The 16,145-nt window shown below is 40.9% G+C and overlaps 1 protein-coding gene across 4 annotated transcripts in view; it reads left to right on the top strand.

Moving 5' to 3' along the window:
- agap3 (ArfGAP with GTPase domain, ankyrin repeat and PH domain 3) overlaps positions 1-16,145 on the top strand; it is a 123,778-nt gene that overhangs the window by 103,494 nt on the left and 4,139 nt on the right. For all 4 annotated transcript variants that reach the window (XM_075483218.1, XM_075483220.1, XM_075483219.1 and 1 more), the window contains 4 exons: positions 2,992-3,146; positions 3,612-3,702; positions 4,259-4,481; positions 15,449-15,704. In XM_075483218.1, the coding sequence (XP_075339333.1) occupies positions 2,992-3,146; positions 3,612-3,702; positions 4,259-4,481; positions 15,449-15,704 (725 nt within the window). The remainder of the gene's footprint in view (positions 1-2,991; positions 3,147-3,611; positions 3,703-4,258; positions 4,482-15,448; positions 15,705-16,145) is intronic.

The following is a 16,145-nucleotide window of genomic DNA, read 5'->3' as shown; positions in this document are numbered from 1 at the left end:
CGGTAGCTACGCCCCATGTCATGCTATCACGGCTGAAATGTTTACTCATACACGGACACAACCGGCGGGTGTTTAATAAGTTAAACTTACACTGGTCTCATTTGTCTGCAGCGCTGCTCTCCTTTCTTCCTTCATGAAATGAAAAAGTATCTCCTGACTCTCTCTGTGAGCTTTTCCAGCCTCGATATTAGACGCCTGATGTGATTGTCCATGATTAATATCACCATCATGCAGACCATAAACACAGTGGCCTCCCCACTCTCCATATTAGCTTCTTGGTGGTGTTTTTTCTACTCTCATTACTTTTACCGTTTTCTTTTGTGTTTGAATGTAGCGCTAAACGGCTAACGGCTAACACGTCACTGAAGCAGACGGCTGCGCACGGCGCATCAGTCCCTATCAGGTCCCGACTCATGTGCGAATGCAGACTGAAACAGTTCCGCTGGGGAAGGATAGTTATCAGAACAAAATTCGAGGAGGGTAGTTCTGATAACTACTTTCTTAGAACGGTCTGTCCAAAAGCGGCTATAGATATGTCTAAAGAGCTCTTAAAGACTCCATAACAAACACTGTTATGCAGTCCTGTGTTTCTTCACTGGCTTTTGCATGTTTCACATGCGCATTGCTATGCACAGAGAACCAGATTTTTTTCCCCCTTGTATACTCATCAGTTTAAGAAACCAGCCATCCATAGATTTTTTTAATCTCCATAAATGAAAGTGTTTTAATGCCTCCAATTTATTGCCTGGGCAGCCAACAGAATAATTAGCTTTGTTCAGGTTTAAAACGATGAGAGCACAAGTACAACAACATTTGGAATCACAAATTCTAATCCAGTGCATTCGTTATTGTACCTGAAGGTATATTGAACAAGAAAAAAACAGGATTCAATTATCTGTATCACAATTAATCATTTTGGTTATTTTTGGATTTTTCTTTTTTTTTTTTCTTTCTATGTTCTTTGAAGACACTTTTAATTTCGTCTGATTCTTTTTCCCTACCCCCATTAGTGCTTTAAAAAGTCACACCTGCAGACAGAGTTTTTCGCTGTAAGTATAAATAAAGAGCTTCCAAGTCTTTATTGATGTCCTGTGACCTGGAGTCGATCCCACAAACTAAATCAGATAATTGAAGTCGGTGTCAAGCTAATTGAATTATTGCTTTCCCCCTGAAGAGCTGGGCCTCTGCTGCAACACAGGCTTTGCAACAGCAGTGGGGTCTATGGCAGATCTGAGATTTAACGGTATACTATCATGTCTCGCAGCAAAGCGGGTGAATTGATTGTAAAAGTGAAGTGTTGTGTAGTTTTTAATAGGATGATTTGTCTGCGAGTCTGAACGTCATAATATTGTGCAATTTCTTAACTCTTAAAGAGCTTTTTTGATATCAAACATATTCTCTTTAATCAAATGTCTAAATAGTTTGCATTGCATGTAAATTTAAGCTTTTTAAGTTAATTTGATAATGTCATCATAATATTGTGCAATTTCTTAACTCTTAAAGAGATTATTTGATATCAAACATATTCTCTTTAATCACATGTCTAATTGGTTTGCATCGCATGTAAATTTAAGCTTTTTAAGTTAATTTGATAATGTTGGCAGTTAAGGCTTTGAAACGGCACCTCGGCAGAAATGTTTACAAGACAATGTGGATCAAAGCTGCAGAGGAAAAAAACACATTCCTCTTGTGTCTATTTTCCTCCAGTCCTCCAAACATGGTTTATGCAAATTAGATGACTATTTGCATAGACATAATTAGGTAATTACAAATCATTTGACAATGAGCTCAAGCATGTGCAGAGACCAGAGACGTTACACGAGTCACGTTGTACTGTACAGACTTAATGAATTGTCTCTGAGCAGCAGAGGCATTTCGGCATGTGTTGGAACATATGTTGTGTCAGACCTCTTCATTGAAATGTCAGGTGACATTTTCATAAATCTTACTTAAACACAAATAATTAGTGTAAAAAAAGAAAAGGGCACTGATTTGCAAATTCAGTGTACCAACACTCAAAATGGTGTATTGTGAAATTAATTTACAAAGATGATTACAGGGAAAATAATGCATGATTTGATAAAATAACATATTGAGACTTCTGAAAAATAGCCCAAGTTGAATTCCCCTTTGAATGGTGTGATGATATGTCACACGATGATGCCTAAACAGAAACACTCTCCGTCTCTGTGAGACCGCCTCTAAAGAATAAGACCATCAGGACCTCTGTGATGTAAATGTCATGTCTTGAGAGGGCGTGCATGTGGCTCTCTGCACCACAACAACCGTATACCTGGCATTTGTTCTGACAACAATGACTTGTCTGCTAACTGAATTTTCTGTGGTAATGCGTGTAATACAGTTTCCTGTAGATTCTAATCTCCTGAAACACGGTCCTCCATGCAGACACTTAGATAGGAACAGCTACGCATCTGTGGCGCGAGCATCTGTGCGCACATCTGCAACGGCGTATAAGCGAGCCTTTGGACCAAAACAAGTCAGCATGAGAAGTGACATACCAAAAAGTGTTCCTAAAATGCAGCAACTGTTACAGATTTTTGTCCCCAATGATGAGAAGAGGAACAAACACAAAGACTTGAAAGAGTCGACTTTGCACAAGTTCACAAATGAATGATTTTATTTTTATGGGTCCACGGGAAAATTGTGTACATGCTTTGATGTTAGAATCATGTAGTTATTCTCGCTTTGTGTCTTTGAGATGCTCTGCTGGCCCACTTCCTGTCTGATGTTTTTCACTAAACTATGTTGCTAGCATGCAGTCAGATCACACAACTGATATTCGTGTCTCTCTAGCTTGCATGCAACCCTGCAAGTATGGTGGCAGATGCTGACAAAGAAGCCTTTACAAACCCTTTTCAGAAATCAGGCCTCAAACAGAATCCTCTCTGCACAAAAAGATGCAAAAAATACTAAAGCAGTCCCTTCCCTTCTGGGTTAAGCACTAATTTGTTGCTTATTTTTGTTTACCAGAGCAAGAAGATTCCTTCGAGTTCATTATCGTGTCATTGACGGGTCAGACGTGGAACTTTGAAGCATCTACGTATGAGGAGAGGGAGCTGTGGGTTCAAGCAATAGAGAGCCAAATCTTTGCCAGCCTGCAGTCCTGTGAGAGCATAAAGAACAAGGTACAGTGGGTCATGAAAGAGAGAGTATCAAAAGAACTGGATAGGATGGACTAATATCATCTTATCAGAGCTACGTCATCACCCTACAGTTCTGCTGCCTCATTTACATTCCCCGTTTCCCCTTCTTTCCCACTTTTATTGCCCTCCCCCTCCTCACCCACTTCAAGCTGTCACATGTGGGAGCTTGTCAGACAGGTGCTCCGCAGTGTGGGTGATCTCTTATTAGAACTGACAGACATCAGAGATAGAACACAGCTTGTGTCAGCATACTGGGTAGACACAGCCTCATTTTCATATTCATACTATTTTTGCCTCAGTCTTCTCCAAAGACTTTGAAGAAGCTCTTCTCTTCCCCTCATTACAGGTTGTTCATGATTTCAGTCCAGCTGTAATTGTTTGCCTTCTGTTACTCCACACTGAAATGATTAGTTCCTGTTGACTTATTTTCTCCTTCCTTTCTTACAGTCTCGGTTAGGCAGCCAAAGTGATGCAATGGCCATTCAGTCCATACGAAACGTGAGGGGGAACAGCTTCTGCGTGGACTGCGATGCACCCAGTGAGTGTGACTTTCTGTAATTATAAAGCTCTTAGCATTATCTTAAAAGAGCCAAGAATACCTCAAGTAACATAAAATGTATTTACATAACTTTTAGTATTTATAGACTACTGAATCTCCTGGAACAGAATAGATTGTTGTCGCTTAGTTATACTAACTAACTACCAAAATCCTGTAGTTAAATCTGGTCAGAAAAAGGTCTTGTAATGCAATATTAAAGACACCTTCACCATTAAAGGAGATATTTGTGTGTAATATTTGTGTTAAGTTTGATTAAAGCAATATGCACAGTGCCACACCACAGATGTGGTATGACATTTGTCAATCTGTTGGGGAAAAAAGCACACTCTCAAGTAATCAGCAATTTACTCCAGTTTTCCTCACACAACTTTAATAGGAACTACAGCTTAAACAGTTTTTTCTTTGCCTTAAAGACTCAGATAGGCTACTTTTTCTCATCCTAATCAATCAGAAAAATGAACAGGGAGATGTTTAAGACTCCTGTGAAAGTTTTTCCTGATATATGTTTATTAATATTTTATCTTCTATCATGCAGATCCTGACTGGGCCAGTTTGAACCTGGGTGCCTTAATGTGCATCGAGTGCTCAGGCATCCACAGGAACCTGGGTACCCACCTGTCTCGTGTGCGCTCTCTGGATCTCGATGACTGGCCGGTGGAGCTCAGCATGGTGATGACCGCCATTGGCAACGCGATGGCCAACAGCGTGTGGGAGGGCGCTCTAGAGGGATACACCAAGCCAGGGAGCGACAGTACCAGGTTAGCACACTTCTGCAAATAAAGGTGCTGCTTAATGAAGCAAAAAGAGATTATAGAATGAGAAGGCAGCGCTGTCTTCTCTCCATTAGGTGCCATTTATTAGCCACCCACATCTCAGCCGAGGCAGTTCCCACCACAAAATGCTCCATAAGAAGCACCAGGGGTCCATAAATGTCAGCCTACTGAGCCAAAAACACAGTGTTTTATGTCTGAGCATCAGCTCATCCTGTACACACTGATCACAAAGTCTGTTGTAGTCTGTTGAGTCATTCTTCTACAGTACAGTCTCCTTCTCTTTTCATAGTATCCAATATCTCCAGCACAGTATGCGCTGTGTTGTGTCATCGCACTGCTGCGATTGGAAAGCGATAATTCATGAAAGGAGTGGTATGCGTTACATCATTTTGCACTTACCTAATAAATGCTCTGACTTGTCAAGGTTGTCACATGACATGTAAGTGCTAATCAAGAAAGGATTTTATCATTTAGTCCACATCTTAAACAAACAGCTGGTTTGTATATAATCAGTCTAAGTTTAGAGTGTGAAACTCTCCCAGCACACTTGGTGAAACCAGGTTCTTTTTACTTTTGCATCCAAACAAGAAGCTTTTCATCTTCTTAATATTTATCTTTTAAATTATGCTCTCATCCAGCATTCTGTTTCCACTGTGGTACCCACATCTGGAAGGATTCTTTTTATTAACTCTTAGTGACAGGAGAGACCTTGTGTCCTGGTCTGACTAATGACCTGCTGTGTGGCTGTACAGGTAATTAAGCTCACCATGATGACTAAACTCTGCCCCAAGAGCCAGGCCCTCAGGCCCCAAGCTCCACTGTCACATATCCATCACACAGGACCGGGTCATCACTCCATCTGTGACAGCAAAGACCGTCCGCAGGGTCTCGCTGGTGGCATTTGACTAATATCACAGCTTTGTAACTCTGTTAGGAAAAGCGAACAGGGAATCAAAGCTGCTTTCTTTTTCTTTACCTCTGGTGCTGTTTATGCTGTTGCAGTAAAAGTATCTTGATAGCAGGTGTATTTGAGCAGACACACAGAGGAGACACATAGATATTAGCACCTGGTCTATTCGCATCCTGTTTTAAACAGTTTTAAGTAAGATGTTGTTCAAGTAATCAGTTTTGAATTTTGAACTTTAATTGGAGGAAAGGATTAATCAAACAAAATTACACAATACTGATGTAATTTGTAAATCTGATTGTAAGTAACATTGCAGAAGAAAAAACAAGGGTAAAGGTATCATTTTTGCCAATTGTCCATTGAACCTTTTTATTTATTTGTTTATTGAGGCATAAACATATTGAATTACATATAATTTCAAAATGTTTCAGCCTACTGTATTTCCCATTAATATGGATCTTGTGGAAAGTGTCAAACGGACGTTATGCACCTCTGTTGTAGTGATGCAGAGATTCCAGGAGAGGCACCAAACAGGCTGTGAATAGAATTAATATGAGTTAATCTAGAGCTGTAGTTTGAGCTTCCTGCTGTTTTCCATAAAGGCAGATTTTTAAATGAATAACGTTTAACATTTGAATTTGAGTTCAGCCAAAAGAAAGCACAAAAATATCTCAAGACCATTTTTTTTCTAAATATTTTTTTTATATATATTCTATATTTATTGTATAGGTTGTTCTTGCGCTGCACCTGTTTACATGACACTAGGCAAAACTGAAAACTAGTCCATTAGCACTACTTGTCAACTTGCAATTGCTTAAAGTAATTGCAGACTTTCGCTTTGCTCTAATTAAATCCTGATTGTATAACTGCAGCATCATCCGACATAATCACCATTCAAGTAAATTAAGATATCTGCTCAGTGAATTCGGCCATGTTTACATGTACAATGATCTCCCACAGAGAAAGTTAGAAACAGCAGAATGTCTTGAACATTTTCTCATAAAGTCCACAGCGCATCTGCGTTGGACATACTCAACTGTGTATGTTACTGTGCTGATTGTTTTGGGGTTTTTATTGACTCCTCCATTCCTCATATCTCTGCAGTTGTGGTGCAGAGATATAGTTATAGTTATCTTAGCTTGTCTTGTCTTAGCTTAGCTTAGCTTAAAGATTTGGTGCCACATAAATGTGATCAGCACATAAAGAAAAATACAGCAGGCTGGTGATTTTCATCTGAAGAAAGGCAAATGTGTAGATATTCTTATGAATTTTTTCAAAGCCTTATTTAATAAGATCAAGTTGGGACTTGAAAAGAATCCCATGACATTTTATGAATGATGAAATTTAAGAGTGGTAGTTTGTAGCTTGGACCTCTTCCTCTTACCATCCTAACAAGAATGGGCAGTCAGACCAATAGCTGTAACTCAAATAATAGTATTATTGATAATATTATTCATATTCAAATCTGTATCAAAAGTATTTCCTCACCCAGAACCTAACTATTGATAATACTGATTATATCTGGAGGACTGAATACATTTTATGGTTTTAAACTTCTAGCATTCACATAAATAAACAACATGAGGCTAACTAGACTTGAAAGTTAAAGCAGTGTAATTATCTTAAAAGCACAAAATCAGCCAAGACAAGTTTGTGAGCAAATCCAGGGACCACAGAAAGCTGTTTCGCCAAAAGTGCTGTTTCATGTATCGTTTGCTAACGAACAGCTGTTCGTAGTTTTACCTCTTGAATCCATCCTTTTGCTTTCTGGCCATTTCAGATCTGAATGATAGCCTACAGTTGTTTATTGAATTGTATCTGTGCTGAAGAGCTCCACTATGGCCTTGATGAAAGATTATTGATGTTGATTCCTCTCCCGGACACTGTCAGTCCCATGTCGCCTCGAGCACAGCGGTTCTTCACCGTCTTAAAAATACGATCTTATCCTGCAGCAACATCTCCATTAGCTTTCACTGTCAAACAATAAATCTAATTTGCAGGATAACTAATCTTTAGACCAAAAGCATCAGTTTGAATATCAGACATGGCCGCTGGTTAGTGAGATGCTGACATTGTTCTTGCTGATAGAAACAGTTGCATGAATTATTCTAACTAATTTAGTGTTTGTCTCATTTCTTCTTTCTGCCATTAAATCCGACTCTTCCTATGCTTGTTTCTCTTAACTTGAGCTCAGCATATATGCAAGGATTTTAATTGTGTCATACTGGTGACATGGAGCAGCTTTGTGATGGCATACAGGCAGTATATGCGTGCTGACTCCCGCTAAATATTAGTGACACCTAATCTAAACGATTCAGTAACTACCTGAATATCAGCTCAGCAGCTGATTGAATGTCTCCTGCAAGACTAGTTTTATCCCCTTGCATTTTTGAGATTTAACTCAAAGGCATTCATCCACAAGATTGGTTTAGCATATGATACTCTAGATCATAAGAACACAATATATAGATTTGTCGTACACAGATCATCACAGCAATGAAATTACTGATTTACATCAGAATGATTGCAAACATCATCACAGAAAGGCTTTTTAAAAACATTTATATGTTGATGCATTGATGTCACCCGTTCGGTTGTTTTTAAAAGACTGCTTTATGCTTAAGCACTTTTTTTTATCAAGTTTATGGTCATAAATCACTATTGTGAATGAGCCATCAATGAAGAAATATTGTAAATTTTCAAATCGTGTTAATTCCTTATGTTGGGAATAATGCAATTTTACATCTTTCAGAGATATTAATGGATTCCTGTGGACCAGCATGTGACATGATCGAGTATGTGATACAGTGACTTTATTAATGGCCAGTATAATATGTGGTAATGCTTAATATCAAAATAATGTTAAAGAGCCAGGTTGTGAAAACACTTTTAAGCTGGTGTTGCTTTGTTTTTATTTGGTAATAATGCAGTGATGCACCTATAAATATTGCTCATACCAATAAATGCTAAGAAGTATCTCAGGTCCTGATGAGCCATTAGGTCTGCAGTTTAAGTGTAGAGTTTTGAGATAGTAGATTTGAATTTTTTTTGTTTCCCAGATGATAAGTGGTGACTGCATTTTTCTCTACCTGTCAACCCCAAAGTTGCTCTCAATGGCTTAAGCTGATAAACACTTGCTGATTGCTTATTAGCAATTAGTTACAATTTATAACCCATTCATTAAGACTGCCTCATTATAAAGGGTTGCCAATGCACTGAAAGCAGAAGTAGCATCTGGCAAGGCCTGTAAATCTGGAATGATAAACTTGTGGAGTTCTGTTTTGTGGCTGATCTCTGCAGTCAGCATATTGCAGGGGTGTTGTTCTTTTAATTAGCACCTGGGAGTTGTCGTGTTTTGCACATCACCTCTAATTGCTTGGCATGTTTGTGATAGAAAACGCTACAGTTTATTTTGATGGATACCGTGAGAGAGGTCTAACAGCTAGCTTTACCCATACCTTCCTCTAGCATGCATGCACAAAATGAAACACAAACACACACACACACACATCCAGGGACACCGGTTCTCATCTCATTTTGGGGGAGATGTCCTGGAGCATGGACGGATGTGGATGGCTATCCCTCACTGACGGGGGCCTCTCACTGTCACCCTCTGTAGGGTCTGCGCCGCCCTCGGCCACAGAAGGGTAATAGCTCTGATGAGAGCCCTCCACTTTGTTTCAGAAATAATTTGCCACTCCTGCCGCCTGCAGGGGCTGCGTGGTAATAAAAATGAATCACACCGCTAACCTCTCCAAACCTGGCCCCTCCTGCCTGGTTTAACTCTTTCTGCTCCGGCTTTGTCCTCTCAGGCTATTTGTTGCTGTTTAGAAAATCACTGCTGTGGCCATGAGACTTCTGTTTCAAGACTTATCTACTTTGGCCCCTGTCCTTCACATTAGTCCACACAACACAGAGCAAAGCTTCTCGTGACTCACAGGTTAGTTAGTGCTGGACAGCCAGCTAACCAAAGAGATTTTTTTTAGAGGAGCTGGCTTTGCCAGGAGCCCTAGTGGAGGAAGAGTAATTAATTAAGATAAATGAATTACTGGGTCTTCCCATGTCATCTCTCTAGTTTCTCTCTAAATGAAACCCACAGGTCAGTAATTAGCCCTGTGTGGGAGAAGTGGTACCTCAGTCCCTAATTAGCCAGATACCAATGAATGTCAAGACTAGGTGGATGTAGAGGAAGTGTTGTTCCATAATAGCATTGCCTAGTTAAACATGCAATTGAGTCACAGTGTGATTTGGAAATCATAATGAAAATTATGTCTGATTATCTGAAAGTTAAATAATCCAAGTTGGTTGCTTTATCTGACCAAGAATTAAAAATTTGCACTCTGTGAAGCTGGCTGCACACTTAACCGGGCCATGTGTTATCGTCCCCTCAGCTTTGTATGAGAGGCGAGAGTTCAGCAGGGGTTAACAGCATGAGCGTTTAAGGGTGTTAGTCTTGCTGGCACAAAAACACAGCCACTCCATCATGAGGAGTCTGACAACCTCATTAATGTCACAATATATTCAGCTCATCCCTCTCCCTGCCTACAGCACCCAGATGCTCTCCCACTGGCCTCTCTATAGAGCTCAACAACCTTTTGAATTCTGGTCATCTGTTCAGGTCACACTCTGGAAGAGAGAAAAGTGGCATCTATTCCACTTGTAAAAATATTTGTCTTCATTCTTGTGGAGCTGTTATTCTCAGAGCAGAGTAAAGTAACTCTACACTGTAACCCGCTGGACCATAGGAAGCCTTATTTAGCTCCCTTGCTGTGCCGTTTACTGTGTTGCTCCTTCATTTCTCGCCCTTAGCAACCTTTGATGCTTTGGGGCCCAGCGTTCTCTCCCTGTTGTGTGCGCTTCTTTTTTTTTTTTTCTCATCTCTGTCATTCCCCTCTCAGCCCCCTCTCCGTCTTTCTGCTGCTGTCCCTCTTCCTCGCTCTCTGCTCTTCCCTCCCCGCGGTTTGTGGAAGTGAAGCTACTGGCTGCATGGGAATCAGTCGCATACAAGTCGCCCACCCCCACTGTGAAGTCTGTTCTAGCTGGTCAAGCCCCAAGACCCCCCCCACCTCCTTACCCTTACACCACTGCCACTATTTCTTCCCTTCAATGATTCTATTTGATGTATCCACAGTGAATATGGATGCTCATGGAAGAGTAGGAGGAGCTCGAGAGGCTTTGATAGTTTAGAAGGACTCAGTGTGTGTTTGAAAGATGGGCGAGTGGTGGGATGGACGTCCTCCTCTTTCTATGGACCAATGTACCTTTATTGCAGGCAGTCAGATTGGTCATTCTGTGGCTCCTCCATCACTAGCTCCGCCTCCGCCTCCTCCGTCTCAGTTTCCCTTCCCTTCCTATAAATTCCTGCTCGCTTTTGTCTTTCAGGCTTGACTAATTATCCTTGTTTGTCCCTCTTTATTTGAATTCAGTCATGTGTTCTTGACTCCGTGGGCTGGGTTTAGGAGAATCATTCTGCCATTTGCCACTTAATTAAGTCAGGGTCAGAATCCATTGCTCAAGAGCGAGCTGGAGGGACAGAGCTCTAATAGAATTATAAAAGAGGTCTTTCTCTACTGTTAAGGCTTCCTTTATCTCTGTGGGCTCTGCATAGGCAAATGAAAGGGGACACCAGCTCGAGACAGGACTACCATTTCTACTTTAAACTGTGGGAGCGTTTTTTATGTTTGCCCAGAATTTTATTCACATCAAATGGTATGAAGAAAAGTTAATATGATTATTATGCTGTGAGCTGACTGGAGGATGAAGGAATCTTGTGTGAAACACCACTTGCTTGTAGCTGAAAAAAAAAAAAGAGGCCCAGGCATTTTTATTAGGAAGTTAAAGCTCTCCTCCATCCCCTGAGCAACAGAGAAATTTAGAACAAGTATGTGCTCAAGCTTGGGAGGGGAAATTGGTGTCTATGAGCTTAGAACTACATGTGTGCGTAATAAAGGAATAGCCATCGGTTCAATTTCCTAAAATATCCCCCATACTGTGAAAATTCACTCTCCTTTCCCCCTTTCACCTCCCCTCTCACTCTGTCCTTGTGCTTTGACATGCAAAATCTGCTGATTTTATTTTTCTTCTTCCTGTGGTGAGGAAGTGTCCTTTTCAAGGGTCTCAGTTTTCCACCTTACTGTCTAAATCCTACCTCTGTTTGGATTGTTGTTCTATTCCAACAAAAGACAGAGGCGGGATTACCATTTTACTTCCTTTCACACTCAGTCTTTCAAGTGGCAGCAGCTGGGGTTATTTTTTAAAACCTTGGCTTGCCTGCTTTCGCTTCTGTTTTCTTGGGGGGTTGACCGTCTAGAAGGTACTGTGAATTTGTTGGATTTAAAGCTTTGCGTCAGCAGTGAAAAAGGCCTTTTCCCACAGGTCTTTCAGGCTGATTTTGTAGGGGAGGCTAACAAGGTGTCCTCGAGGCTCCTTTCTGAGATTTTGACGTCTTGCTAATGGTTCTCCTCAGCCTTTTTGTTTCACATCTTGGTGCTAACTTTCTGCCTCATTTAGCTCATATCAATTCACTGGAGTCTACCTACACATTCGGCGTCTCTTTCGTGGCCAAGCTGTCTGAAACAAACATAGTCTTATACTGGTCATTTTCAACCATGCTTAGATATTTTTGAAAAAAAAGTAGATTTTGTCCCGAGGATTAAGGTTTTCAGACACTCCTAAAGATCTAAAATAACACCCTTGTTTTCAAAGGGTCCAGCAAAAATAATGGTGGCGGGGCAGGGGGCCCCTTCCTGTTCTGAGCAGTCCACTGGTTCATGGAGCCAATTGATTTGCTAACAGGCTTGTCCACACATAATGACTGAGTGGGAATTGATGGAGGTCTTACACCATAAAACGCCAAGCGGCTGCAATTGCCTGCTATTAGGGCTATATTGTTGTTCGCATAATACGGTCTTCCTTAAGCAAAGCTCTGCTTTTAGTTTAGCCAGCTGAAGGACTTTCCCCCTTCACATTATCTTTTCAGGTCATAACAAAACTTTACCCATATGCTTATCAGCGCGACAGCTTTAAAACTATTTTAAGCTGCAGGTTAAGTTGCTTTATTTGCCTCGGGTGGTGTTTTTGCAGTTAATCAATCTCAGCTCGAATGCCGATGAAGACTCGCCCCTCTTCCGTTTCTTCCTTTGCTCCTGTAGTTAGGGCAGGTGCCAGGCTCCTCACTGCAAGACGGACTGCTTTATGAAGTGAGCCTGGCAGGTAACATATGAGCCTTAAACTGGTTGCTGTCTGTGATAAGTTGGCAGCCTTGACATCTGGCTGCTAAGGTGTGTATATATATATATATATATCAGATAAAGAGTACTAACTATGCTGGTTAGCATTGTTACAATGGTAGCTGTGGTTGAAAATTAGGTTTATGGAGTTAGACTTAAAGGCCAGTTTCTCCCAAATTATAATAGATATGCATTCTTGTCTGTCTCTACTTAAACTGCCGGTCATTTTTAATTGGTTTTGAAATATTACTTTAAAATGCATGCCCTTTCCACAGAACCATGTAAAAGTTACAACCTTTTTAACAAGATCTATGGTTTATCTAGATTAATTAGAACATCGTCTTAGAACATGATGAAAAAAAAGCCCATTTAGGGAAAAGATGTCATTTCTTTATGGAAGGTCACTGTTCAGCAGTTGATGCCGCCTAAACATTTGCTTTGCCCTTGTTGTTGTCTCATTGAATTAGGATGTACATTGCAATTTCTAACACAAATGTTTCAGCTTCCTCTGGTGGAAATAAACAAGGGAGTGGAGAGCTGAAAAGGCTCACGTTCAAAGTAAAAGCCACATGTTTTTGTTTATGGTCATTTTTAGCATAGCTTAGGTAAACGTGTAACCTGCTTTGTAGCAATAATCCACGAGTTAATTTACCGCTGTAAATGTTGATAAGCATCATTATGGAGTGATGAATCTGTCATGGTTAATATATTCACCTGTTTGATGAGTCTGACTGATAGAGAGAGTTGTTCTACATTGAAGCGCTGAGGGGGGCAATCGGATTGAGCTGAATTGATCTTCATTTAACGGTATATTCATTTTGTTTCCTTATGCAGACCAGAGGGTAACCCATCAAAAAGATACTGTTTTTATTCATGTAGCTTTTCAAACGGTAAATAAAATTAAAACTTACGTCATATTTAACATTTTGTCTTTTTTTTTTAAATTTTGCTCAGCTGGGTTTAAATTAGCTGTAGCATCCCAAACTCCTGTTACTCTGATGGCAAGCTCTCCCGCTATCACCCCTCCATGTTCATTTTTTATTGAAGCTGACTGATAATGGAAGAAACGGGCATTATGGTGAACTGACTTTGCAGTGCATGGTTTCATTCAGTCTGAACTTATACTGTGGACAACGCTGCATAAATGTTGTCAGACATATCAAACTACATTTATATTACAGGAAATACCCCTATAGCTGCAATTTTGACAACATGAGCATCTGCTGATGATTTACGCTTGATGTACAAACCCACCAGGTCTGTGGTGCAACCCAACAAAAAAACACAACATTTCATTTCAGAAACTATTAAAAAAATATATATTGTTAAAAAAAAACAGCATGGTTTATGGAATTAGAAAAACCAATAGGATGCTTTTCTGACATTTTTCCATTGTCGACATGGCCTCATGCTTTGTTCTCTATCTGTTAATTCAGTAATAAACCAAATATTTATTCATGCTTAAAATAGTTCCCAAAAACACTGACAGTGCCTTTCTCTGAGGAGCATCTGCTAAAAATGACAACGCCCAGCTGCTTGAAGCAACAAAACAGTTTCTTTGTAATTTAAGTTGGAGTATTTAAGGTTGTAGGCAAGTTGGCAAGTTAAACCTTGAGTCAAATCTCAAAGATGGTTAGCTTAAAACATGAGAAAGTAAAACTTTTTACTCTTGCCACAAACTTTTTACTCTTGCCACATTTATCTTTTGGATGAACCAACCCTATAAAGATGGGATGTTTCGTAATAAAGTGGGCTGTTTGAGTTGGTTATCACCATTATAATGATGGAATACAATTGAATTGAGCTGGACTGTCAGGTTGCACATGCTGCTAAGCTTTGGCCCGTTGATACAGAGTCCCACGAGGGCCTTGTCACTCCAGCCAGTGTTGCCTCTTTTAACTTATCCGTACGAACCTTCTCTTCTCTGTCACTCACTCGCAGATCCAAACAACAGCCTCTTTCTGCTCCCCTTATCACACCGACTGACAGGGTCACCGGGTTAGAACCACACTGGGCATGCTCAGTCATTCACATATTGATATTGATTTTTTTTTTTTTTTTTTTTTTTTTTTTTTTTTTTCTGATTTGGACAGTTTGTATGTGGGCAGAGAATAAAAAGGGGGGGTCAAGATTGGGAGCAATAGATAGAATTCTGCCTGGCGATAGGAGATGGAGCCATCCTCTGTCTCCATTCTCTGATGCAGGCTGGAGTGAAGGAGCCCCACATCCCACCGTTTCTTTCTGGCTGCCATTCAGCCCCATCGATCTGACTCAGGGCCCAGCCACCCCAAGGGAGACTGGGGCTCTGAGACACACTGCCTCTTTTGTGGAGGGGATCCACCAGTTCAGACTGACAGCCGACAGCGCTGATAAAAATATGTCCCCCGCCTTCCTGTATTGTCCACCCCAGACATGCTGTTCAAGATGTGTAACCTTTAGAAAGCTGGCCAGGCTCTAACCGTCATGCTGACGACCATAATCACTAGAAACTGGAATATTGCCCAAAGCGTCACACCCTTTGGCATTCTCTCGTCTCTCCAGCCTATCTCACTGTATTATTTCCTACTGTGATACTGAAGTCCGTTTCCTGTGCTCTAATAATTTAGAAATGTCACTGTACTCCGCTGAGCCTCGTAGGCCAATTACAGTAATGTTTCCCCCGTGTGTCTATAGTCTTGCTTTTGTACATGACTTCGCCTTTAAATCACTGCCTCTAAATTATTTTGAAAGTTCTTTAACCAAGGTGTGAAATTGCTCATGGCATGTCCTCCATGTTTCACCCTCCTGACCTGCAGCGCCCTGTCATTTCTCTCCAGGGAGGAGAAGGAACGCTGGATCCGAGCCAAGTATGAGCAGAAGCTGTTCCTGGTGGGGCTGCCCCAGTCAGATGTTCCTCTGGGTCAGCAGCTGCTGCGGGCGGTGGTAGAGGATGACCTGAGGTTGGTGGTGTTGCTGCTTGCCCACGGCACCAAAGAGGAGGTTAATGAGACCTACGGGGACGGAGACGGACGCACCGCACTGCACCTCTCGTGTGCCATGGCCAATGTAGTCATCACGCAGCTGCTCATCTGGGTGAGTGTGCTTCCCTGGGCTTTGAGGGGAGTGGTCAGAGTTGGATGGGCATTTTAAGTGTTGATATCTGTGTATGGGCAAGACGGTGGATCAGTTGACCTTTTTTGATAACCTTACCAGATGTGCTTTTTTTCATGTTGCAAGTGTACATGGTTGTAACCGGGACTTAAATGATATTGAAATCATGCCCTTGAAAGAAGAAAAAAAATGATTGTGAAGAGATACTGAAAACATATATATCGCCATATTATATATATATTATATATATTATCACCATCTCTGTTTGCAAAGTTCCTCTGCGCAATGTCCACTCCAAATACAACCCCCTGAAAGTTTTCTGTGGTTTGTTTGGTGTATTTCAAACAGGAACCTTTTCCAGGAATTAGGACCTTTCATGGGGTAATTTCCCTGGTACTCTTACACCACAGGATGTAGGGAATA

The sequence above is a fragment of the Odontesthes bonariensis genome, chromosome 14 (genome assembly GCF_027942865.1).
Source record: "Odontesthes bonariensis isolate fOdoBon6 chromosome 14, fOdoBon6.hap1, whole genome shotgun sequence".
Classification (NCBI taxonomy): Eukaryota; Metazoa; Chordata; class Actinopteri; order Atheriniformes; family Atherinopsidae; genus Odontesthes; species Odontesthes bonariensis.
The sequence above is the reverse complement of the archived record's forward strand: the minus strand, read 5'-3'. Positions and strand labels throughout refer to the sequence as shown.